At 38.6% G+C, this 26179-nt stretch overlaps 1 protein-coding gene across 7 annotated transcripts in view; it reads right to left on the bottom strand.

Annotated features, from left to right (window-relative positions):
• The window catches only part of LOC140477228 (arf-GAP with SH3 domain, ANK repeat and PH domain-containing protein 1-like), a 354071-nt gene that overhangs the window by 63707 nt on the left and 264185 nt on the right, over positions 1–26179 (bottom strand). For 5 of the 7 annotated variants that reach the window (XM_072570748.1, XM_072570743.1, XM_072570744.1 and 2 more), the window contains 5 exons: positions 20722–20885; positions 15757–15890; positions 13100–13191; positions 9383–9569; positions 6720–6808 (listed from right to left, as the gene is read on the bottom strand). In XM_072570748.1, the coding sequence (XP_072426849.1) occupies positions 6720–6808; positions 9383–9569; positions 13100–13191; positions 15757–15890; positions 20722–20885 (666 nt within the window). The remainder of the gene's footprint in view (positions 1–6719; positions 6809–9382; positions 9570–13099; positions 13192–15756; positions 15891–20721; positions 20886–26179) is intronic. The other 2 variants (XM_072570749.1, XM_072570745.1) reach the window with 1 other exon arrangement.

Genomic DNA, 26179 nt, shown 5'->3' with positions numbered 1-26179 from the left:
CAAATAAAAATGCTATTCAGCTGACACATCACTACAAATATTAGTGCACATTTGTAAATGTATTGCAACCATCCTTGTAAGGCAACCAGTCCTGGAGGCAAAGCAAGAACATGAGAATCCTCATTAGAATATTAACCGAGGAACTTAGATGTTCTGTAGAACCAGGTTTGAATCATGCCACAGTACGTGGTGGAATTTGAATTCAAAATATATCTGTGATTAAAAGTTCACTAATCACAATGAAGCCACTGCAGGTTGTCAAAAAAGAATCTAGACCCACAGCAATGTGGTTCACTTTCAACTGCTGTATGGCCTAGCAAGCCACACAGTCATTATAAGTCTCAAAGAAATGAAATTGGACCCATCACCGGGCATCAACCTCGGCAGTGGAAACGAAAATGTATAAACAACCCTGCTGACCCTACAAAGTTCTCCTTACTAACATCTGGGGTTCAGTGCCAAAGTTAGGAGAACTGTCCACGGGCTAGTCAACCAACAGTCTGATATATACTCACAGAATCATAGTTAACAGACAATGTCTCAGACACGACCATCACTATCCCAGGATATATCCCACCGGCAGGACTGGCCTGGCATAAATGGTGGCACAGTGGTATATTTTTGGGAGGAAGTTGCTTTGGGAGTCCTCAAAATCTCATGGCATCAAACATGGAAAAGGAAATCTCCATATTATTAACATGCACCATCCTCTCTCAGCTGATGACTCTGTACTCCACCATGTTGAAGAACACTTGGAGAAAAATGGAGGGTGGCAAAGGCGCAGAATGTACTGTTGGTGGGAGATTTCAAAGCCCACCACCAAGAATGGCTCAAGAGCAGCACGACTAATTGAGCTGGTCAGATCCTAAAAGACACTGCAGCTAGACTGGTTCTGTGGCTGGTGGTGAAGGAACCAAAAAAAGGGAAAAGCATACCTGACCTCACCAAGCTGCCTGCCACAGATACATGACAGTATCAATAAGAATGATGGCTGCACAGTCCTTGTGGAGATGAAGTCTCTCATTCAAACTGACAACACATTACATCATGTCGTGGGTACTACCACATGCTAAATGGGACAAACTTTGGATGGATCTAGCAACTTAAGAGTGTGTATCACGAGCAGAAGCGGAATCATACTCCAATACAATTGAGAAACTCATGCCCAGCATAACCCCTACTCAGCATGCAGGTTTAGCTGGCAGTTTGGATGGCAAATGCAATGTCAGCATTCATTTCAAGAGGGTTAAAATATAACAGGGCAGCACAGTGGCTCAGTGGTTTGCACTGCTGCCTCACAGGACCAGGGACCCGAGTTCGATTCCAGCCTTGGGTGACTGTGTGGAGTTTGCACATTCTTCCCACGTCTGCGTGGGTTTCCTGTGGGTACTCTGGTTTCCTCACACTGTTCAAAGAGGTGGATGTTAGGTGAATTGGCCAAGTTAAATTGCCCATAATGTTCAGGGTTATGTAGGTTAGGTGCATTAGTCAGGTGAAATTAGGGTAATGAGTCTGGGTAGGATACTCTTCGGAGGGGCAGTGTGGACTTGTTGGGCCAAAGGGCCTGTTTCCACACTGCAGGAATTCTAATCACAGCAGGCATGTAATACTGAGGCTGTTTAATGCTCATGTTTTGGAATATTGTGAGCAATTTTGATTTGATTTATCGTAGTCACATGTACCTAAGTATAGTGAAAAGCTTTGTTTACAAGTAGTGCAGACAGATCAGAGTAAGCAAGTACATATGGCTCATAGGGTACTTAGACAGAATGAGGCGTAGAAGTTACACTGCAGAGATAAGTGAAGCAAGATCAACATTAACAAGATGAACATTATTTGAAGTTAGAGAGTCCATTCATCAGTCTAATAATGGCAAGGAAGAAGCTGTTCTTGAACTGTTCGTTTTGTGTGTTCAGGCTTCTGTATCTTCTGCTTAACAGAAGAGGATGTAGGAGAGCATTACCAAGGTGGGACAGGTTTTTAATGATGTGAACAGCCTTACTGTGGCAACAAGAAGTGCAAATGGTGTCCATGTATGGGAGACTGGCTTCCATGATGGTCTGGGCTGTGCATACAACCTTCTGTAGTTTCTTACAAAACAGTTGCCATACCATGCCGTTATGCACCCAGATAGTATGCCATCTATGGTGCATCTGTAAAAGTTGGTGAGGGTCCTTACGCATATGCTAAATTTCTTAAGCCACCTGAGGAAGAAGAAGCGTTGTGCTTTCTTGACTGTTGCATCTACGTGGAAAGTCCAGGACAGATTGTCAGTTATCGTCATTCCTACAAATGGGATGCTCTTAACCCTCCCAACCTTTATTTTGGCCTTGTATGTAAGGAAGGAGTCAAGAGGATGTTTACAAGAATGATCCCATGGTTGAAGGGTGTGTCATATGAAAAGCTGTTGAGGACACAGTCTGTATTCAAGGGAGTTTAGAAGAATGAGGGGAAAATCTGACTGAAACTTACAGGTTACTAAGAGGCCTGCATAGTGTGGACACGGAGAAGATGTTTTCACTAGTGGGAGAGATGAGGACCTAAGGGCACAGCTTCAGATTGAACGGATGACCCTTTAGAACTGAGAAGTGGAGGAATTTTTTCAGCCAGAGAGTGGTGTATCTGTGGAACTCATTGCTGCAGAAGGTTGTACAGGCCAAGTCACTGAGAATCTTTAAGACTGAAAAAGATAGGTTCTTGATTAGTAAGGGGATCAAAAGTAATTGGAAGAAGAATGGTGTTGAGAAACACATTAGCCATGATCAAATAGCAGAACAGACACGAGGGGCAAAATTGCCTAATTCTGCTCCAGTATCTTATGGTCTAATGCCAGGTGCAGCATCAGGCATTTCTAAAAATGATGTGCTAGCCTAGTAAAGCTACAAATAGGACTACTTGTGTTCCAAACAGTTCAAAGCAGCAAGTGGTAGACAGAGCTAAGCGAGCCCATAACCAATGGATCAGATCTAAGCTCTGCAATTGTGCCATATCCAGTCAGTGGATGGTGGTGAATGATCAAACAACTTACTGGCGGAGACGGCTCCACAAATAGCCCTATCCTCAATGTTAGGAGAGCCCAGCACATCAATGCAAAAGATAAAGCTGAAGTATTCACAAGAATCTTCAGCCACCAGTGATGAGTGAGTCATCAAAGGCCTCTTCCAGTAGTCCCTCAGTATACGGATATCAGTCTTCAGCTAATTCAATTCACTTCACATTGATATCAAGAAACGGTTGGAGGCACTGGATACAGTAAAGGCGATGAACCCTGACAACATTCCAGCAACAGGACTGAAGACTTGTGTCCCAGAACTTGCTGTTCATCTAGACAAGCTGTTCCACTACGGCTACTACATGGCATCTATGTAAGAATGTAGAAAATTGCCCAGGTATGTCCTATACACAAAAAGTATGACAAATCCAATCATCAATTACCATTCCGTAGTCTATTCTGATTCATCAGTCAAATGAAGGAAGAGATCATCAATGGTGTTGTCAAGAAGCAGCTGTTCAGAAACAAATTGCTCAAGGATGCCCAGTCTGGGTTTCACCAGGGCCTCTCACCACCTGATCTCATTACATACTTGGTTCAAGAGAGCTGAATTCCAGAGGTGAGGTCAGACTGTCAGCTCCTGACTGAGTGTAGCAACAAGGAGCTCTAGCAAAACTGGATCTAATGAGATTTGAGGGAAAACTCTCCATTAGTTGGAGTCATACCTGGCACACAGGATGATGGCTGCAGTTGTTGAAGGTCAGTCAACTCAATTCCAGGAACATCCTTGCAGAGTTCCTCAGGGTAGTGCTCTAGGTCCAACCATTTTCAACTGTTTCATCAATGACCTTCCCTCCATCATAAAATTAGAAGTGGGATGCTCAGCAATGATTGCACAATGCTCGGCACCATTCACGATTCCTCAGATACTGCTGCAGTCCATGTCAAAATGCAGCAAAACCTGGGCAATATCCAGGCTTCAGCTGACAAATTGCAAGTAACATTCATACTATATAAATGCTGGGTAATGATCATGTTCAATAAGAAACATTCTACCCACACTTGATATTCAATGACATTACTATCATTGAATCCTCCACTATCAACATTTTTGTGGTTACCACTGACCAGAAATCCAACAGGACTTCCCATAAAAATACAGTGGCCTTAAGAGCAGACCAGAGGCTCAAACATTGTGGCAAGTGACTCACCTCCTGCCTTCCCAAGCCTGTCCACCATCTACAAAAAACAAGTCACAAGTGTGGTCAAATATTCCCCACGTGCTTGGATAGATGAAATGCCAACAAGACCCAAGAAACATGACACTATGCAGGGCAAAGCAGCCCCCTTGACGAGCACCACATTCACAAACATCTAATCCCTTCACCATTGACGCTCAGCAACAGGAGTGTGTATTATCTACCAGATGCAGTGCAGAATTCACCCAAAATCTTGAGACAACACTTTCCAATCATGACTACATCCGTTTTGAAGGCCAAAGGCAGCAGGTTCATGGGAATACCACCAGCTGCAAGCTCCCCTCCAAACCATTTACCATCCACGCTTGTAAATATCTTGCTCTTCTTTCACTGTTATTGAGTCAAAATCCCAGAATTCCCTCAGCCAACAGCTTTGTGGGTCTACCTGCAGTACATGGACTGCAGCAATTCAATAAGGCAGCTCACCACCATTTTCTCAAGGGCAGCTAGGGACAGCAATAAATGCTAACCCAGCCAGCAACACAAGTGTCCCTCAAATAAATTTTTAAAAAGGTGTAGACTTCTAAGATGTGGCATCAATAATCACAGATGACTTGTATCTTGATGGAATGAATGCATTTCTGTTCATGAAGTCAGCTATATTACGATATGGTGCTCTCAATGTGACAAACATACCGTTTCATAAATTCATACAAAGAGTCAGAGATATACAGCATGGAAACAGACCCTTCGGTCCATGATGACCAGACATCCCAACCCAATCTACTCCCACCTGCCAGCACCCGGCCCATATCCCTCCAAACCCTTCCTTTTCATATACCCATCCAAATGCCTTTTAAATGCTGCAATTGTACCAGCCTCCACCACTTCCCTCTGGCAGCTCATTCCATACACATACCACCCTCAGTGTGAAAAAGTTGCCCTGTAGGTCTCTTTTATATCTTTCCCCGCTCACCCTAAATCTATGCCCTCTAGTTCTGGACTCCCTGACCGCAGGGAAAAGACTTTGTCTATTTAACCTATCCAGGCCCCTCATAATTTTGTAAACCTCTATAAGGTCATCCCTTAGCCTCCGACGCTCCAGGGAAAACAGCCCCAGCCTGTTCAGCCTCTCCCTACTATACTAATACCTACACTAGTCCCATTTTCCCACAGTAGGCCATAGCCTTGAATGTTGTGACTCAAGTTACTCAAATACCCTCCCACATCCCCACCATCCTCTGAAAACGTCTTTCCTCAAGTCTCTTCTAAACCTCCTCTTTTTTAATTTCACATTCTTCCCTTTCATTATTGTCCTACCAACTAAGGGGAACGGCTGCTTTCTATTTATCCTATCAGTGATCCGCAGAATTTTACACACATCTATCAGATTCTCCCTCAACTTTCTCTACTCCAAAGAAAACAACCTGAGCTTATCGAGCCTCTCTTCATAGCTGAAATGCTTAATTCCAGGCAACATCATGGTGAATCTTCTTTGCACTCCTCCAGTACAACTGCATTCTTCCTGAGCAGTACTGCATACATTATTCCGCTGTGGCTTAATCAAAGTTCTATACAGCTCCAAAATGACCTCTCTGCTCTTGTAATGTATGGCATAACTGATAAATACAAGCCTTTACTTAACTACCCAATTAACCTGCCCTGCCACCTTCTGCAATCTGTGGACAAACACCCTAAATTCCAAAGAGCATCACCTCTCAATGATCAGCGTTAATTCCATCTGCCACTGACCTGCCCATTGGTCAATCTGCTGATATCGTCCTGTAACTTAACAACTTCCTCGTTACCATCACTCACTCAGCCAAACTTTGCCATGACATCCTGCAGCTGGAAGAAGCCAGCTATGTTGCTAAAACATGCTGCCCAGCAGCAGCATTAACTCTAACTCTGTAATGGGAAGACGAGATGAAGTGCTGTAACTGGGCATAAATTGCATCTGTAACAGCCTTAATACATTTGTGGGTTGAGGACTGTGTGATCCCACACAGGTGCCTGATCAACCCTATTGACTGTCATTAAGTTAACCTCCAGGACTGACCCTGGCTCACTCTCTTGACCAATTTCAACAGATATCCCTGACTGTTGACTGGCCAGACTTCCAAATGATCTCTCTGCAGCTCCTAACTGATTTATCATAACGCTTCTAAATACCACCAACTGTAACTTCTCCTCTAAGCAACACACCACCATGAGTTTGCACAATGTTACCATTATTTCACTTCTGGGTCAAAATCCTAGAGCTCCTTGCCTAATAGCATTCTGGCTATACAGATATCACAAGGACTACAGCAATTCAAGAAGGCAGCTCTCCACTCTCTTCTCAAAGGTAATAGGCATGAGCCAAGCTGCCCACATCCCATGAACAAATATAAATAAAAATCACAAAGTTGGTATACTATATGCACTGCCAAAGCTTGCAAATAAAACTAATATGATCAAGATGAGTTAAAAGAAGATATTGGATATTAATAGTAAACACTTGCATTTGCCATCGAGTGATCGCTTACCTATTCTGTACAAGAAAGTCAACCAGGTGGAGAGAGGTTCGGTCAGCAGTTCGAACAGCTAGGTGAAGGACTGTTTCCCCTGGCTCCTGCTTGTCAAATAAACAACCGAATTAACTGCACGTACAAAAATTATGACAATTTATCACATAACCAAAAATTATGACTTCTGATACTGCCAATATATATAAAACATGTTAGTATGGTGACACTGCTTGACAATGATTGAGAAAGCAAAACTGCATTTTTACCTATATTTCTGGGGTATTTCACCTATGTTTTTAATATCAACCTATTTCAAAAGCTAGACTGAATAACCGAGACGTTACCAGGGCAGAGGTACCTACAAGGATTATGTCTGGAAACTTTGTCTGGAAATTATAGAGGACACAGAAAACAAGAAATAACACGTGGACTTAAGATTCAGTTCATAAAGGATCAGGATATAAGGGACCAGGAGAAAGCCAAAAAGGGTTGTAGTGCTCCAAAGAAGGGCAAAGCAAGCAGTGAACAAGTGAAACATAATTATGTTAGGGAAGAGGAGTGGAGAGGCAATTTTCTATTTTATTAGTTCCTGAACAACAAGTACTTCACTTACTTCCTGAAACTCTCAAAAATGGTAACAATAGTTGCTGCAATTTAACCACAACATATGCTTAACTTACATTAGTCTGGGACTTGCAGGGATAAATGTACTTGTCAAGTCTCCTGACAGGCAAACTGAAAGAGCTGGAAAAATGATCAACAACTCGGAACTTTTCAATAAAGAGGCCACAACCAGTAAAGTTTATAACAAGGCTAACTCAGATTTAGAAGTCAATGAGATGGGTAAATTTGATCATGCTGCTTCAAAAGTATTATTATGTCGTTCTGACAATGTGAAATTTATCTGTGGTATGACAATTAAAGAATATGATGTCAACAAGAGGGTGGTGAATCTGTGGAACTCATTGCTGCAGAAGTCTAGGGAGGCCAAGTCATTGAGGGGCTTTCACACTGTGTGTGTCATGGAAGTAGGGTCAATTGAGGCTTTCAAAAGGGAGAAATTACTTAAAATTGAAAATTTACTGAATTCTGGGGAAAAGGATGGGAGTAGCACTAGGTAAACTTTCTCCCACTTTATTAGAGAAATATACCCAAGTATAGTATGCCTGACAGCCTCCCAGCATTATTATATAATTGTGCCTGTCCTTCATAGGCCAGCACAGACACAATAGGAATAACGGCCTCCTCTGTGCTGTGAACATTTAGGATTCATGGAACTAATTCTGTGAAACATCATTAAGCATCTGTAGTAACAACGGCTAAAAACAATAAATATTCATATGGATACAGTGAAAACCATATCATGGACACCTATGGGACTGGTATCATTTATCCATTTTGCAGGTGTCCTTTGTTATGACCAGTACCTGGTTAGCTGTATCAAAGAAGAAAAAAAAAATCACTTTTCATTTGCCCCAGAGTTTAGCACTATTAATTTTATATTAGTGGTGTGGATCAATGTAACTGTGTTAAATGGAGTGAGTTTGCCATGGGGCACATTGTGTCATAGCTTGCTGGAGCATTTTTGTCAGTCATAATTGGGTCAGTAAACTAGTAATGACATGACTTAATGGCCAAGATATGTCTCTCAGTCAAGATCAACAAAAGGACCAGAAAGGTGATGAGCCTCAATGTGGACATTTTTTAAAATAAAAAGGTCTGCCATTCTTGGCAGTTTCTTCTTGCCATCTTTGCCACTCAGGGCACACAGTTAGTGAGAGAAAGCGATTACACACAGTTAACACACTAACATTCCCCTCCACTACAAAGCCAACCTAATTCTATATGTCTTCTTTCAGAACTTGCATTTCTCCTTTTCCCTCTCAATGCCTCTGCTTATCTTGACCATTAGACCCACATCATACTTCCTCAATCCTATTACACTAAACTGTTGGTCACCTAACTTCCCCAAACTGATTTTGTAAATAGTTCTCTCTCTTCAGCTGTTGTCCATCTTTCCCTGAGATCTGTTATTACCATATTCAATAGAAAAATCCATGAAACCTCCATCCTTGCAAACAGCCATTCCATCTCCAATACCCCTTTTCTCTTGCGTATCAAATGCTTTCACAACTTTCATAGAACTCCATGTTTGAATCTCTCCTTTCAGATTTCCTCCCATGCCATAATACCAAAATAACTATAATCCAAGTCAAAAATAACATATTATGTCACTAAGATAAACTTCTCTTGTCATCCTTCATGACCTGTATGCAGCCTTTGAAATGGTCTGGTTTGAGAACCATTAACAGTTATTTGCTTCCGTTGCATCTCTATGCCAAAGATTTAAGTCATGTTTCTTATCTATCGTTATTGGTATATGTGCAATTGTAAACCATATCAGTTTTACAACCAGCCATATGGCCTGCGGAGTGTTCCTGGACTTGCAATTTCCTACATACTTGCTTACTGGGATATTCCATTTGCTTTTACCTTCGCAAACAAAGCACTCTGGGGTAATGATAGATTTTAGATTGAAATGACAATCCAGGTGAAAAGTCAAACTTTAAAAATGTTAAGTTTATCCATCAAAATCATATCATTTGTATGTCATATTTTCACTTCATATACAGAACTGTAACATATAATCTTAGGCAGTTAAAATAGTTATTAGTTCTCACCTGTCCAACATCTGATAGTGACTCCATTAGTTCAACTCCCTCTGCATAGACTTGAATTAGTGCAAGTAAATCCCTGGACTTCACAGAATCCAATAACTGATTCATTTTAGCTAAGGAAGAGGTGCACAACCTTTTGGCAAATTTATGATCTACATATTTTGCATGTATGTATTCTTTACGTGCAGTCCTGTTAAAAAGACAACAAACTATGCTGTTGCAAAACATATCGTAGTTATCTGGCAAATAAAGATGCAAAGGAGAAGTAGAACATCTAATTATATATATAATATATAATTTATATATTTGGTGGTGTTACCTGAATATACTCATGCTTATTAATTAGTCTATTAACCTTTTTAATTATATGGCACTTTTTATAAATTTCTACTAAATATAGTAAATATTTTACAATGTTGCGACAATTTATATTAACTAATGTGAATTAAAGTAAAGGTCTTACTCGATTGCAAGTTAGTAAAACAAATGAGCTTTTTGAAAATTCATAGTCAAGTCAATGAGCTAGGATGCTACTGCGTGAACATTTTGTGCTCTTTTTCTGTTTTCAATTGCTTTGATGGAGAATGTTGGCATTAAAGAAAAAACACATTTCAACATTGATGGTTTTCCCATGACATTCTTTTGTTTTGCTACTTCATTAAAACAGTTAGCCAATTTAAAAACAAAACTCCTGCCTCAGAAGTAGAGCAGAGGAAAGCTTAATTTACTGTGACCAATAAAATATTAAACTTAATGCCAGTTGTACAGATTTCTTTCTTCCCATCCAAAAGAATGTCAATGCTGGCAAATTTTAAGGAGCTTTTGTCAATGTCTTTCATTCAATATAACTGCTTAAACTTTGTCAAACCTTAGATTCTTTTAAGTGCAACTCAACATTGCAAAGCTTGCAAAGATAAGCACGTTCTTATTTTAAACTAAACTTGAAGCATCAGTAAACCTGACATTCAGATATGACAAAATTGTGACTAATAGGATGTGCCAGATATGAGATTTTCAGATCTCTTCTTACCCCTTAGAACAGGCAGATGGGACCATTCTTTCATCACTTAGGCTTAGATTGAAATCCAGGTAGCAGAGGTGGCATAGTAGTATCTAATAAGACCACCAATTTTTATGCTGGGTACAATGCAAGTCAATTAACCATAATGCTGCTTCTATAAAGTGCACTGCTAAAAGTAAGTTTAACTCTTCAAATGCAACGCCCAAAGCTAGGCAAAGGATGTTTAATCAGGATCATGAGAGGAGAAGAGAATACTCAGGAAGAGGATGTACCTAAAGCAAGGAAGCAAATGGGGTTAAAACACATCTTTTCATACTCATTTTGTGTAGTTCTACTGATTTATATCGTATTGAATATAATTTCTGTCAATTTTAAATTTTTTCCTACATTTTGCTTCTCTTATTCTTGCTCGTCTTCTGCTTTGTTTGTTTCTTCTCTTGGCAAGGAATTGATGGATAGCATGTTGTAGTAGAGGTGGGAAGTATTTCCTACACACTTAAGAATAGTTTTATGAAAGCCAGTTTCCCAGTACTAAGTTGGGAGACCAATATTTGATTTTTAAGTTGCTATAGAGAAACTACTAGAACTGCTTTATAAGTAAAACTAGTGACAAGGAAGAAAATGCACATAACTATGATCAAAATAACATATGTTTAAAAGCGAAGAGAGACAAGTGGACACTGCATTCCACAAGCTGAGTGGATATGTCCACAGTCTTTGGATAATCCTTTCTGAAGGATTTTACCAGCACCCTAAATTTGGTCAGGAGGCAGCAAAGTCCAGTTCTGAGGAAGGGTCACTAGAATTGAAATATTAACTCTGTTTTCTCTCTACAGATGTTATCAGATCTGCTGAGTTCTGCAATTTCTCTCCTTCTAATTTTATTTTGTCAGCAAGCTTGGAAATATTACATTTGATTCCCTCATCCAAATTTCTGATATATACTGTGAATAACTGGGACACAAGGAGTGATTCTTTCTGTACCCCAGTGGTCATCACCTTCCATTCTGAAAAAGACCTATTTACTCCAATTTCTGTTTCGTGTCTTCTAACCAATTCTCAATCCATGCTTGTATTTTAACATCCTATTCCTGTAATTTAGTTTTCCATGTTAGCTTATGTGGGAATTTATTAGAAATGTTCTGAAAGTCTAAATACACACATCCACTGGTTCTCCATTTTCTACTCTACTAGTTACTTTCTCAATAAACTCTAGTCAGTTTGTCAAAGGTTTCCCTTTCACAATTCAAGTTTGACCTTTTATAATCCCACTGATATTTTCTAAGTCCCCTTTCATCCTTTATATCAGACACCAGCATTTTCTACATGACTTATGTTGGGCTAACTGGTCTGCAATTTCCTGCTTTCTCTTTCTCTCCTTTTTTAAAATAGTGGCATATACATTTGCCATCTTCCAATTTACCGATACTGTTCCACACTCTACAGAATTTTGGAAGATGATAACCTACCCATTGAGTATTTGCACAGTCACCACCTTTAGCATCAGGGAATGTAGATTATCAGGCCCTGGGGATTTTTCAGCCATTAGTCCTACTAATTTTTTCAAAAATACGTTTTTACTTAAACTAATCTACTTCACTTTCCCCTTCTCAATAGACTCTTTGCTTTCTAGAATTTCTATTTGTATCTTCATCCATGTGACTTTTTCCTTGTCCTCCATTATCGATTCTCCCCTTTCAGAATGTAATAGGTCTACATTTGCTTTCAGTAACATACATATTTATGCAAACTTGTACTGTCCACTTTTATATTCCAAGCAAGTTTATTTTCATACTATATTTTCACTCTTAATCAATCTCCTGTTCCTCCACGTATGAACTATTGTGTGTGAAAAACTTGCCACTCAAGTCCTTTTTAGAGCTTTCTCCTCTCAGCTTAAAAGTTTTGAGCTCCCCAACCCGAGGAAAAGGACTATGGTTATTCACTTAATCTATGCCCCTCTTGATTTTATAACCCACTATAAAGGTCACTCCTCAACCTCCTAAACTGCAGTGAAAAGATATCCTAGCTCATCCAGTCTCTCCTTATAACTCAACCTTCCATTCCTGGCAACATCTTTATAAATCTTTTCTGCATCCTCTTCAATTTAACAATACTCTTCCTATTGTAGGGCAACCAGAACTATACAAAATACTCCAAAAGGCCTCACCAATCCCCTGTACAACCGCAAGATGACATTCCAACTCCTAAACCTAATGGTCTGAGCAATGAAGAGGTCAAACATAGTAAATATGTGCAAGGGACCTTACCTTACTCCTTGTATTTGAAATATTACTTAATTTAAAGACCAAAGCAGCTTCTTAACAATTAGTCAATTCACAACTTTCCTGCGATATCAATTCTGGATTTCTTTTCATACTCAGCCAAGCAGCTGGGTATGGTCTGATTTGACTTTGCTCTGCTGTTGCTCTTGCTGACTACGGTAAGGTATCTTATTTCAATTGGTACTTAGAGGAGAAGTTGCTCTTCCTTCTCCACCTACTTAGACAATAGTATTTGTTAATGATATCAAATACTATGGAAATCATTTTGATTTGCTGGCAATTGAACTAAAACTAATTCTGGGACATGGAAAGCAGTTGAAGAAAAAAAACAAACTTAACATAAACAATGAATAAATCTGTGTTTCGGTTCACTTTCTCTATTATTCCTAAATCACTTCTTTCAATTTTACTTACATGTCACTATGTGGAATTGGCTTTGGTGATGGTTGTGGTAGATTGGCTTCTAGAATTTCATTGAAACTGATATTTCCTACATTCTTGGCCAGCTGGAAGCAACATAATTTATTTATTTCATTTATTCAGAATCACACAGAATACATATCATGGCATCAGTTAATTATTTATTAAAAGATAACAAATAACATTTCATTGACAGCGTTTTGAAAGCCTTCTTTTTTTGCCACGTGCTGTTCTAGAATCTGTTGGCTTTATATAAACCAGGGATACATCAAGGCATTCAACTATCTTTACCATGACTTCATTTATTTAACATTCCCAAAACAAAAGCCATGGTACTTTCATAAATTGTAGCAGACAAATAAGTGTAATAGCGTAATATAGCCTGAAGTACTTACATTTTCAATATCTTGCATAAACAAAATATTTCAGGCAATCATCGTTCACATTTACCGACCTCATAAAAATATCATTATTCAGGTATAGCATATTTATTATTTATTAATATACAGTTCCACTGCATCACGATCTTGAAAATCTATTCTGTTACAAGTAATTGAATTAGGAGATGATTAAGTTATAAGGATGCAGAGATTGGAATTTTATAGGAAGCAAATTTGAAATGAGTTAGTAGAGACATTTCCAGCAGGGTTTAAATCCTTCATGTATATGTATGAAATTTGTACTGTTTTACATCTAAATTCTAAAAACACCTGCTGTAAACAACTTAGGGTTAAATTATAAATGTTTTATTCTGCATATTCAATGACTATAACTATGAAACATTATATAATATGTTTAACTCTCAAAGCAGCTGACTGTCTTCAATGGAATTAGTCTTGCATCTTGTAACAGATTAAAAATATGTTGAGAATTTTGTAAGATAGTTATAGATTAGCGTTGTCCCAATTCACCTCTAGTTATGCAAAAGATTAGACCAATGTAAAGTAACTTCCTCTCACTTTCTTCAAATTAAAATGACATTTATGGCAGATTTTAATTGTCTTGACAAATATTAAACAATATCAGTCCACTTGGCCCATCTAGTCAATAGAAGATGATACTCCACAAAACCAAAAATAATTTTAATTCCATTTTTTCACCATTTCAATATCCCTTCAAGCTTCCTCTTGGATAATGTTGTTAAAAATGGCAAACAGAAGTCTTAATTTAATAGTGAGAGATGTAGCATATTAAAGTCACAAGATAATAATGATTCTATAAAAACCTTAATGAAACCTCACTTAGAATAATGTGTGCAGCATTTAGAACCATAAGATGGATTTTGAGACAGTGTAACAGAATCATTGTGATTCTCACCCTAACTGCGTACCTTTCAATCTTCTCTAGTGATCTCCTTAGTGGTATTTGTAGAAAGTTTTCTAAAATTGCATGTTTATTGCATCTACATAAACAACCCAAACTTATACAGTGCCTTTAATATAATAGAAGTGGAAGTTCTCATTAATTCATAGATTTCCATTGCTAGTAGTCTGGTGGCAAGGATAAAGTTGGCATTGTCCCAGTGGACCATAGGGCTGCTGTCTTTCATTACAGAAATAACTGGTGCTGAGTTTAACCTGAAGGTCAACATGCCTCAGGAGAATCCCCTCAGGGAGGAGATTGAGAAGGCTGGACCTTTATGGTAACCTCAGTTGGTGTGGAAATTGAATCCATTCTGTTGGCATCACTGCAAACCAGCTATTCAGCCAATTGAGCTAACAACAAATGTGGCTCATCCAGGACCTCTCAAATCTCAACCTAACAAGCAAGTTGAAGGCTGACTTAACAACTTTAGGGATCTACTGAATCAAAAGTCCAGAACAGCAACAAGGTTACTGAAAATCTACCTTCAAGTCTGTTTATTATGTCTCTTGCTGGACAGCCTTTATAATATCAGGTGAAGACGACTATTAACTCTTCCTCCATTTACAAGGCACCAAATTCCAATGCCGTATCTGCTGGGATATTCCTAGCTGGAGTAAACCAAGAACTGATGTGTCAAATCGGCACAGATATTCTGAAATTGTGGCCTGTTATTTAGTGCTCTGCTATTGACTGCATTGTGCCCCCAATTCCAGAGACATAAATCACTGAATTCAGAAAGAGCTTCAACATTTCAGATCCCCGGAACTGTTAGAAACCCATTTAAAGTTCTGATTTGGAGATGCCAGTGTTGGACTGGGGTGTACAAAGTTAAAAATCACACAACACCAGGTTATAGTCCAACAGGTTTAATTGGAAGCACACTAGCTTTCGGAGCGACGCTCCTTCATCAGATGATCACCTGATGAAGGAGCGTTGCTCCGAAAGCTAGTGTGCTTCCAATTAAACATGTTGGACTATAACCTGGTGTTGTGTGATTTTTAACATTTAAAGTTCCAACTTGTTCAATCAGGTGTGAAAAGCTTTGGAACAGTATTGTGATTAATAACGTTGATAAACAACAGAATTGGCCTTAAGAAAATAATTTTATATTTGAGAGTGAAATGATGAACCAATACACTTTTTATGCAAGAATATTAGAAATAATAATTTTAATAAATAAATTTCATAGTATTTTAGCTTTTCCTTCATTCCAGATATCATGAAAACAGCAACGAACTTCATACAGTTATTTTTTCCTACAGAACATCTTAATTATAGTAACTCACCAAGAGCTCAGAGGTTCCTAATTTATCCAGTTCTAGGGACTGTATTCTAGAAATATGCACTCCCATTTCTCTGTGTATTCCAGAACATTCTATACATGTCAAAATTCCTAAATTGGTTGACAGCCAAGTAGGATCTGCATGGAAACAAAACAAAAATTATCAATGTGAGTATTCAATGCAGAAACCCAAGAAATGCTCACTGAAATCCTTATGTAAAATATTAAGAGAATTTGTGAATATTAACTCATTTCAAACTAACTACTGCCATAAATATATTTTAGCTGTTACACTAAGGAATTTTTTATGCATTCACTTTGTTAATGCTATTTGTTTGTTCAAAGTTGGTGGTATAATTAATTGAAATAACTCTGTGATCTGTATTCCTTCACTTAATGAAAGGGGTAAATGGGACAGTTTTTGTGTACATCAAGACTGCAGGTTGTGGAAAGTTTGGACAAAATTTGGCATTTTGTGCCAAATTGATCCAGAGGGTAAACATGTCTGTACTAAGTTTTGGTACGTGAGCAATTTTGGTTCAGAGTTTGAGAGTTTTGGGTAAGCTACAGACTTACAATTCAGCAGGAAGGGGGAAGTTACCTTGATGCTTTATTCAAGGAGACAGTCAGACCGCTTAGGACAGGGCCCTTTGCTGAATTTGACCAGTCTTAAGAGACAAGGTGGTGTGACTGCGAGTAAGTCAAGTATGGAGACCAAAAAGCTAAAAGTGCACCAGCCATTGCAATTGTTCACAGATTCAGTGATTTTCCAGCCTGTACAGATGCAAGTGGTGGCTGCAGTGTGGATGAATGAACCATCCATGACACATGGGACATGAAGTCATTCAGGTGGAGAATGTTAATACGAATGTAGTGGTAATAGGGCAGCACAGTTGGGGGAGAGATATAGTTCTTGGCAACTAGGAGCGAAAGTACAACTGGCAGTTGTGCGTGCCTGGTTCCAGGTTCAGGACATCTACTCTTGGCTGGAGAAGAATTTACAGTTCGGAGGGGGAATATCCAGTGGTCATGGCCCATGTAGGTACTAACACCATTGGTAAACTAGGAGCAGCTAGGAACTTTTAAAAAAAGAACTTCAAAGGTCAAAATCTCTAAATAGGCATTGGATAAATAAAATTGGAGAAATGAATATCCGGCTCAAAGACTGGTATGCGGAAAGTAGAAGCTGTACAATTGGGATGGCTTTCACTTGAACTGTGCTGAGACTCATGGTATGGCAAATTGTAAAATTAGGATGGTAGAGAAGGTTTTAGTCTAAACAGAGGAGAATCAAGTGAGGGGAGACATGATAAATTTAAGGGAAACAATTATTAGAACAGATGGAGATAAATATGGATAACCTTATAGTAATGTGAGAAATACAGCTGGAAGGTGACCAAGACTAGGATCTGAATATGAAGGGTATATGACAGAAAGCTAGGAAAGGTGGCAGGTTCACTCTGTTAATTAAAGATAGCATTAGATCAATACTGAGATATTACCTTAACTTAAAAGATCAAAGATGTAGGATCAGTTTCAGTAAAATACAAAATGATTTAAACAAATAGATTGTGTGTGACTATAATGGATTTTAACCTATGTATAGAATGGGAGAATCAAACTGGTAAACGTAGCTTGAAAAAGGAGTTCATAGTGTGTCTTTGTGACAGTTATGTAGTTTGGCATGTTCTACAGCCAACTTATCTTAGATCTAGTAATGTGCAACGATTAATCAATAACTTACTGTTGATTAATAACTTAATCAATAAATAAAGGAACCTCTAGGTGATTGTGAGGACAACACGATAAAATGTCATGTTCAGTTTTGAAAGGGAGAACTGTGAATTGATGACGAGGGGTTTTAAAACAAAATAAAGATAACTCTGGAGGATATAAAGAGCTTGCTAAAATGAATTAAGAAACTAGATTAAAAAGTAGGTCAATGCAATTATAGAGGCAGATTCTTAAAGAAGACATTTATAACATTCAAGGGAGCATTGGAGAATTATTTTGATAGAAATAGTGTGCCAATGTATGGGGAAAAGCAGAAGATTGGCACCAAATATTGGTGATTATTTGAACATCCAATGCAGGTACGATGGCCAAAAGGCCTCCATCTACACTAACATTTCTATGATTCTATGATAACTCTCGGGCAAGATCATCCCAGTAAGCAAGAAAAACTCTGAGAAGGATAATTCATTCCTGGCTAAATGAGAAAGTTAAGGATAATAGTAAATTGAAAAAAACATTTTACAAATCTGCAAAGAATAATGGTAGGTCAGAAGACTGAACAGTAAAGAATGACTGAGAAGACAGAGGCAGAAAGCAAAATGAGAGAAAGTTAGCAAATAATATAAAAATAGAGAGTTAATATTTAAACAAAAAGAGTAACGAAAACTAACATTGGTTCTCTAATACAATGAGTATGAAGAATTAATAATGAAAATAAAGAACTGGCGAAGGCTTTTGACATTTCATTTCTGTCTGTCATCATGGCGGACGACTTAGTAAACTTCATAAAGATAACTGAGAAGCAAGAAGCATAAGGAGGGGATAGACTTTATGTAATTATGATCACTGGGGAAAAGATGCTAGGAGAGCTAACGGACCAAAAGGGTGACAAGTCCTCAGGGCCAGATAGCCTACATCTTAGGGCCTTTAAAGAATTGGCAGCACAGATGTAGGTTCATTGCCTATAATTTTCCAAAATTCCTTAGATACTGGAATGGTCTCAGTGGATTTTAAGGAACGAGAGAGGTAGAAAGCAGGAAACTATAAAGCAGTTAGTCTAACATATGGGAAGATGCTAGAATCCATTATTAAAGATGTTATAGGAGGATATCTGGAAAATGATGATGTGATCAGGAAGACACATGATTTTATGAAAGGGAAAGCTCAAAAGGCTAAATGACCAACATCTAATCCCTATGATCTTGCGTGACTTCACATCCCACAGAGCCTTCTATGGTAGAAATGTTTGTATTAAAAAATGGACACAGGAGTCAGCTTGATCCAACTGATAATGGATATTTATGCTTTAGGAAAGCTTAATACATTTTTCCAAGTTAATGATCATACATAGGTCTGATCTTAATGATGATATCAAGGAGCTCAAAGTTTGGCAGCAAATCTGGTGGGACATCCATTCATTCAATCTTTCAAACACTGAGGAATTAATTTCGGTACTGGCAGCAGAAATCCTGTTATGACATTCTTGGCTTCAAGGGAGACGGTGAATTGTAGGGCTTGCCCATCCCTAATGAATGAGCTGCCAGCTGCTTCATTACTAATAGCAGCACTGGGAGCAGTGGCTGCCAGCCGGGGCTTATTTGGTTCTTCAACAGGAATCACTGCTGAAAAAAAAGGCACGTAACAATGGCATTATAGTTGGGATTGCCACTAGCAGGGAAGTGTAGGGAGACATGAAGAGGAATCAAACAGAATGATTGGTTGGGTTTTACCAAGCCTCTCTCACCTCCTTGATCAAATGCAGAATATCTGTGAATGAGGATACTCTCCAGAAGGCTGCAAGCAAACTCAAAAGGGTTTACTTGTTTCCACGCATGTGGCAACTGCTTTTCAAATGGCTACCCTCAGAGTATAAAATGAACTACTGTGTCAAAACCTTTAATAACCAGCCCAACATTGTTTTTGAAATAAACCACAAAGAGATCTAGCAACTTTTAGCATATACTTCCTCTGTCACTTTACAATAGTATTGGAATTGATTCTAGCATGTTTAGGCATTCCCAGTGTAGAGTCATGCCATAATGTTTGCCAAACAGCTTCTCACATTGAAGAATTTATACATACACCCAATCAGGGAACAAAGAGCAATAAACAAAACTACTTTTAAATTTTTTATATAGCAAGTAAATTTAAGATTGACTGAGACATGCATATGAAAGTAAAAGACAAAATATTCCATAAAACTTCTGAAAAATGTTATTAAATAATTTAGCTTAAAACATCTATTTGCTAATCATATGACTTCTTTGGATTAATGTTTTTTTTAAAAAGGATCAGTATAGTTGTTTATCAAATATCGATAATCATACTGCTGTTATATACCCAGTTACACCTGACTGAATTAATTCCAACATTTTGTAACTATTTGATTAATAGCAGTAGCATAATGAGGCCCTAAAGTGGTAACACATTTTCCATTCAAGGACCTCAATTGATATCTGGGTGGCCTCGGCTTCTGAACCCAAACATGCCTCTGGGAAGGTATGTTTACATGAGTATGTGTGTGTGTCATCAACAATAAATTCAGACTATTAGATATGTACACAGTTTTCAAGACTTGTAATCAGATCATTATATAGGGAGATAGGGTATAATACTGATTCTGAAATGACTTGAGCATTCCACGTCAGGGAATATGCACCAGTTTGTAAATGATCTCTTAGAGAGTTCAATGAGATTCCCTTGCTGAAAAATATTTAAAACCACACGTTTCATAATGGAAAAGACACAAGATTTAAAAAAAAGTTTTGATAAATAGGAATATGCCTGCTATGGAGGCATTATACTTTGTGTACTAAAAATACTACCTTTTAGATCTGGACAAGTAGAGCAGGAAGAATATACTTTAATATCAAAATTGCCTTTTCAGAGAAAAATAAGCACAAAATACAATATTATGTTTTATATGAGGATTATTTGGAATGAAAGCACTTGAAAACCTTCTTCTGAATGTTATGCTTTGTGCAAAACCAACACTAAACAGCCAGCTACAAACACCATTACAAAACAAGGCTTTTTGCATACCAACTCTTAACTGTTTTGAAGTTGAATATAGTTTAAATCAAACCTGACTAAAAAGCTTTCTTGTGAGAGGCTTAACTTGTATCACTTTGATGAGGTACGTAATTGATGATATTCTGCATTTGATCAGAAAATTGCAAAAGTAGACAATGCTATCAGGTAAATAAAATTTCTCTGCGGAAAAATAACCAAAGACCTGGAGCTCCACAATCACAACAGACATCATTGCCAGGCATCCGCTGCACATCTTCAATGATGGCTTTGGTTAGGTCCTCTATGCTGTTCTCTCCACTGCTTTGCTCTCCTCTGAATGCCATGTTTAATGCCTCCTCTTTACTGTTAGTTAATACTGATATCCATCTGTTAAAAAAGGACACAACTTTAAAATCTTAAGGAATAACAAAACTCAAAGGGAGCACATAGTTATTCACAAAAAAAGATACCTCTCAAATTAAGTAGATAGGGTTACTTTGAAGGTAGAAATATAAAAGAAATTGCTCACCTTGCTTTGCTTTCACCTCTCTGCTCACGGCCATAGCTTTTTCAGTAATGGATTTTCTTTCCAAGCTGAAAGCTTGATCCCTCCTCCACTGCCTTCTAACACACAGTTCCAATGTCTCAACCCTCAGATTAAAAGAAAATTCTCATCTGCCCTGAAAGGATGGACCCCTAATTTTAAAACAATGCTCCCTAGTTCTGGATTGACCCACAAGACAACACATTATTTTTGCATTCAACTTGTCAAGAACATTTACAATCTTACATACTTCAATCAGTTCAATCTCACTCTTCTAAACTCCAGTACAAGCAAAACCAATATGTCCAACCTATCATAAAACATCCTCATTCCAGGTATTTAGAGGCAGTTTACGAGTCTGAACTGCCTCCAATGCAGTAACATTCTTAAAGAATGATAGCAAATTTCAGACAGCATGAGAGATGTAGTCTCACTAAAGCCCAGTATAAATTTAAGTTTGTTTTCAATTCCTCTCACAATAAAGGATAGAATCCCATTAGTTCTATTGATTACATGTTTTACCTTCATACTAACATTTTTGATTCATGCACTGAAACATCTAAATCTGTCTTCATCTCAGACTTCTGCATATGTACTCTGAGTAACTGCTTGCTTTTTCATTCTTCCTGCCAAAGTGAAAAACATCATATTTTCCTGTATTACCCTCCATCTCCAATATTTGCCCACTCATTCAACCTATGTCTGAAACTTCCTTGTCTCTTCTTCATAGACTTTTCTACATAGTTTGGTGTGATCCTACAAATGCTTTCACTTCCCTCAACAAAGTCATTGCTGTGAATTCAGGACCTCGCATAATCCATTTGTGACTTCATTGTTCTAGTTGTTACATCCTGCCAATCAGGCCGATTCTTTAACTTTTGCTTCTGTTTTTGTTCCTGTCTTTTGTATATTAGGATGGAGCCAGAGAATGTCAACTTTGTGATTTTCACTGTACTCCTGTATTGTTGTACTAGAGATAATAAATTATACTCGACAATAAAATTGATATCTAAACCTAAACAAATTTGTGTATTTTTTTTTGCCAGTTAGCCAACCTTCTATCCATCTAAAAATTATCCTCTACACAATAAGCATTTATTTTCTGCACTAAACTTTGGTGGAGCACCTTATCAAAAGCCTTCTAGAAATCCATGTACATAACTTCTACAAGCTGCCCTTTGTCCACATTGTATGCTACTCCTTCAAAAGAATTTGTCGAACAAGACTGCCCTTTGATAAAGCCATTCTGACTTTTCCCAGTTACTCCAATTTTCTCTAGATGTGCAGTTATAATTTTTTCAATAACTGATTCTAACACCATTTCCATGGCCAATGTCAAGCTAACCAGCTGATAGATTCTAGTGTTTTGCCTCCCTCCCTTCTTGAAGAGATTCTGTTTGCTACAATGAAACTTTACTTGAATTTAGGGAATTTTGGGAAATTAAGACCAACATATTTTCTCAATACAAACCTCTTTCTAGACCAGAGGATGATATCCATCTGGATTAGTGGCGCTGGAAAAGCACAGCAGTTCAGACAGCATCCGAGGAGCAGTAAAATTGACATTTCGGGCAAAAGCCCATCATCCCCTGTATTCCTGAAGAAGGGCTTTTGCCCGAAACGTCGATTTTACTGCTCCTCGGATGCTGTCTGAACTGCTGTGCTTTTCCAGCACCACTAATCCAGAATCTGGTTTCCAGCATCTGCAGTCATTGTTTTTACCTACCTGATATCCATCTGGACCTGGAGATTTGTCAGTACAAAGCTCCCTTAGTTTGCTTCTTCGTGAATGTAATTTTGTTAAATAACCATCGCCCTTCTGATTTACAATTATCATGAGAATTGTTCTTGTATTCTCTATACTGAAGACATTTCCTTATCATCTATTATTAACTTCCCATTCTCATTCACTCAAGGAACCCTCACTTACCTTACTTTTTTCCTTTTAGAATACCTATAGAAACTCTTCCTTTTTAAAATTAAAACCATTTTAAAATTCATATTCCAATTTCTTCCCCCATTAAACTGCTGTTCTTTGACAAGTCATCTCTCCTGCCAGTTGACTTTGCACTGTTGTTTGTGTGCCTTTTCCTTAAGTTCAACACTTACTCTTTTTCAATTAACAATGGATGATATAATTTTTACTTAAAGTTTAAGTATACTTATTCTGAAATACCCCCTTAAAAGGTCTTCCATGGTGTCTCTAATGATCTATCCCATAGCCTCTTGTTCCAATTTCAGCTAGTTTAGCTTTCATAAGTAGCCCATATTTGGATGTGGAATGCTTCTTCCTTTCAAACTGGATACAAAATTCAAACATACCATGGTTGCTGATACCTAGGGGTGCTATAACTCTGAGATCATTAATTAATTCGGTCACATTACACAACACCAAAACTAATATAATTTGCTCACTGGTTGGTTCTACGATGTGTTGTTCCAAGAAATTATCTCAAAAGCATTTCATGAACTCTTCTTTCAGGCTACTATTGCCAAGCTGATTTTTGCACTTTATTTGCAGATTGAAGTCACCAGATTGTTGGCATCCCCTCAAAAGCACCCAATATTTCTTCTTGTGGTTACTGTTACAATAAGTGAAATGACCCACCGTTATTATTTCCCACTTTCACTCAAACTGATTCCACATCTAAGCCAACTCTCATCCTGGTCTCCTGAATCAAGATTATCTGTCACTATTGGGCAAATGCCATTCCTGATTAACAATACTACTCATCCACCTTTATTTAGTTCTATATTTTTTTGAATGTCGCTTCACCTTCAATACTTGCCATACTGAAGTCATGTCTTTGAAATAGCCATCAGATCTTTTCTTTTACTTCAATGCTTGCTACCAATTTGCTAGTTTGTTATGGATGCTACGCTCATTCAGATACAGAGCCTTCAGTTTTACCTTTTTGTTATCTTTGTAACATCTAGTCTTGATTAATATAAATCAAAGAACTATGGATGTTGGAAATTACAGGATAAACTCAACAGGTTTGGCAGCATCCGTATCGAGAATGCAGAGTTAACATTTAACAATGACACTTCTTCAGAATTAGACTAATCTAATCTTCATCGTTGGTTCATCCCATTCTTTTTTTCCCCCCTCTATTCCTGCCTGCCATTCTTTGACCCTCACTCCACATATTGCGGTTTATGGCACTACTCTTTGAAAACAGCACATCTTCCCACATTTGATACCTTACCCCTTTTATTTAGTTTAAAACGCTCTCTACTTCCCCAGCTATGTGGTCTGCAAAACACTGACACCAGCTTACTTTAGGTGTTGACTATCCTAATGGCACAGCTGCCATTTTCTCAACCACTGGTGTCAGTGGGCCATGAACTAAAACCCACTTCTCCCACACAAGTCTTTGATTTGCATATTCATCTCCTGGCATGTGCACCAACATCCCTTGGATCTTGGCACTTCCCAGGTCTTACTGTCCATCATGTACTGTTTGCCTTGTTGATCCTGCTCAAGTACATCGCTTCACGCTTATGTGGATTGAATTCCATCTGTGGCTGATCAGCTCATCTGACAACGTGCCTATACCCTTCTGCAATTGAAGGTTATAATCCTCACTATTTACCACCCAACCAATTTGTGTATCATCCATGAACTTACTGATCAACTCTCGTGTCTAAATTTTTCCTTTATAGGGGAACCTTAATTAACTGAATATCAATTATCTGAATATCAATTATCCGAATATTGGATTATCCTAAGGGAATCTCAAGGTCCCAACAGAAACATTATGTAAAAGAGCTGTTTCAACCCTGATCGTGTTTTTTTGTTTACGGATACAATGATTAAAAACGAACTTGGCTTACTGAAATGATCCTGAGAACAGTCATGGCCAGTCCAAGCACAGTCTGTAAATGACTGACCTTCCACCCTCGCTTTCTTCCCCCAACACTTTCCCTGGAGTTCTACATAGGGTGAACCCTAACCACTTCCCTTCCCAGATAATCTCTCCAACTTTGTCCTGTACAGGGCAGAGGTGGAACCTGTCAAAGGCAGCAGCAGTCTTACTGCTGGTATCCAGTCTGGCTGCCCCGGGGGTGGGGACGGGTCTGACAGGGTCGGGGGGCACGTCGGACATGGCTGAGGGTGTGGACGGGGGTTGGACGTTGGGTGGGGATGGACGGGGGGGTGCGGTGTTGGACAAGGTTGGAGGTGGGGGGGGGTGGGGGGGGGGGTGGGGTCTCACATGCAGTGTGCTGATGCCTAGTCTCCTGAACAGGGAACAGATTTCACATACTGGATTAGTGGTGCTGGAAGAGCACAGCAGTTCAGGCAGCATCCAACGAGCAGCGAAATCGACGTTTCGGGCAAAAGCCCTTCGCCCGAAACGTCGATTTCGCTGCTCGTTGGATGCTGTCTGAACTGCTGTGCTCTTCCAGCACCACTAATCCAGTATTTGGTTTTCAGCATCTGCAGTCATTGTTTTTACCTAACAGATTTCACAGACAACTCACAGCCCCAGAGGAAATCAATTAACCGAATAATCAATTATCCGAACAAAATAGTACCCGCACATCTCGTTGGATAATCGAAGTTCTTCTGTGTACCACAAACAGCAAGGGTCCCGATAATGATCGCTGTGGAACTCCACTGGATAAAGGTTTTCAGTCTGAAAAACACTTCCCAACCATAATCACCTGCTTCCTACCACTTGGTCAATTCTGGATCCAATTAACCAAATTTTCTCACATCCCTATGGGCCCTGACTTTCACTATCAGCCTTGGAAACTCACTTAAATAAAAATAGGTCACAAATGTATTGCTGTCATCTACACCCCTAGCTACCTCTGAAAAATTTAATCAAATTGGTCGGACACAAATTCCCCAAGACCATGCTCATTGTTCTTGGCTAATCCCTCTCTCTCCAGATGCAGATTAATTCTGTCCCTCAAAATAACTTCCAACAGTTTCCCAGCAATAAGGTTAGACTGAATGGCCTGCAGTGTCCTGCTTTATCCCTTTCTCCCTTCTTGAGGTTTAATCCTGCTAGAGTATCCATATAAGAACAGATTCAGCAGTTAAAGATTACTCTTGTTGATTGACTTTAATATACATGAAAATAAATATTGTATTGAATGTGCGGTAATCCTGAAAACTGAAGGCAGA

The sequence above is a fragment of the Chiloscyllium punctatum genome, chromosome 5 (genome assembly GCF_047496795.1).
Source record: "Chiloscyllium punctatum isolate Juve2018m chromosome 5, sChiPun1.3, whole genome shotgun sequence".
In the NCBI taxonomy this organism is placed as follows: Eukaryota; Metazoa; Chordata; class Chondrichthyes; order Orectolobiformes; family Hemiscylliidae; genus Chiloscyllium; species Chiloscyllium punctatum.
Note: the sequence above shows the minus strand (reverse complement) of the source record. Positions and strands in the feature narration are given on the sequence as shown.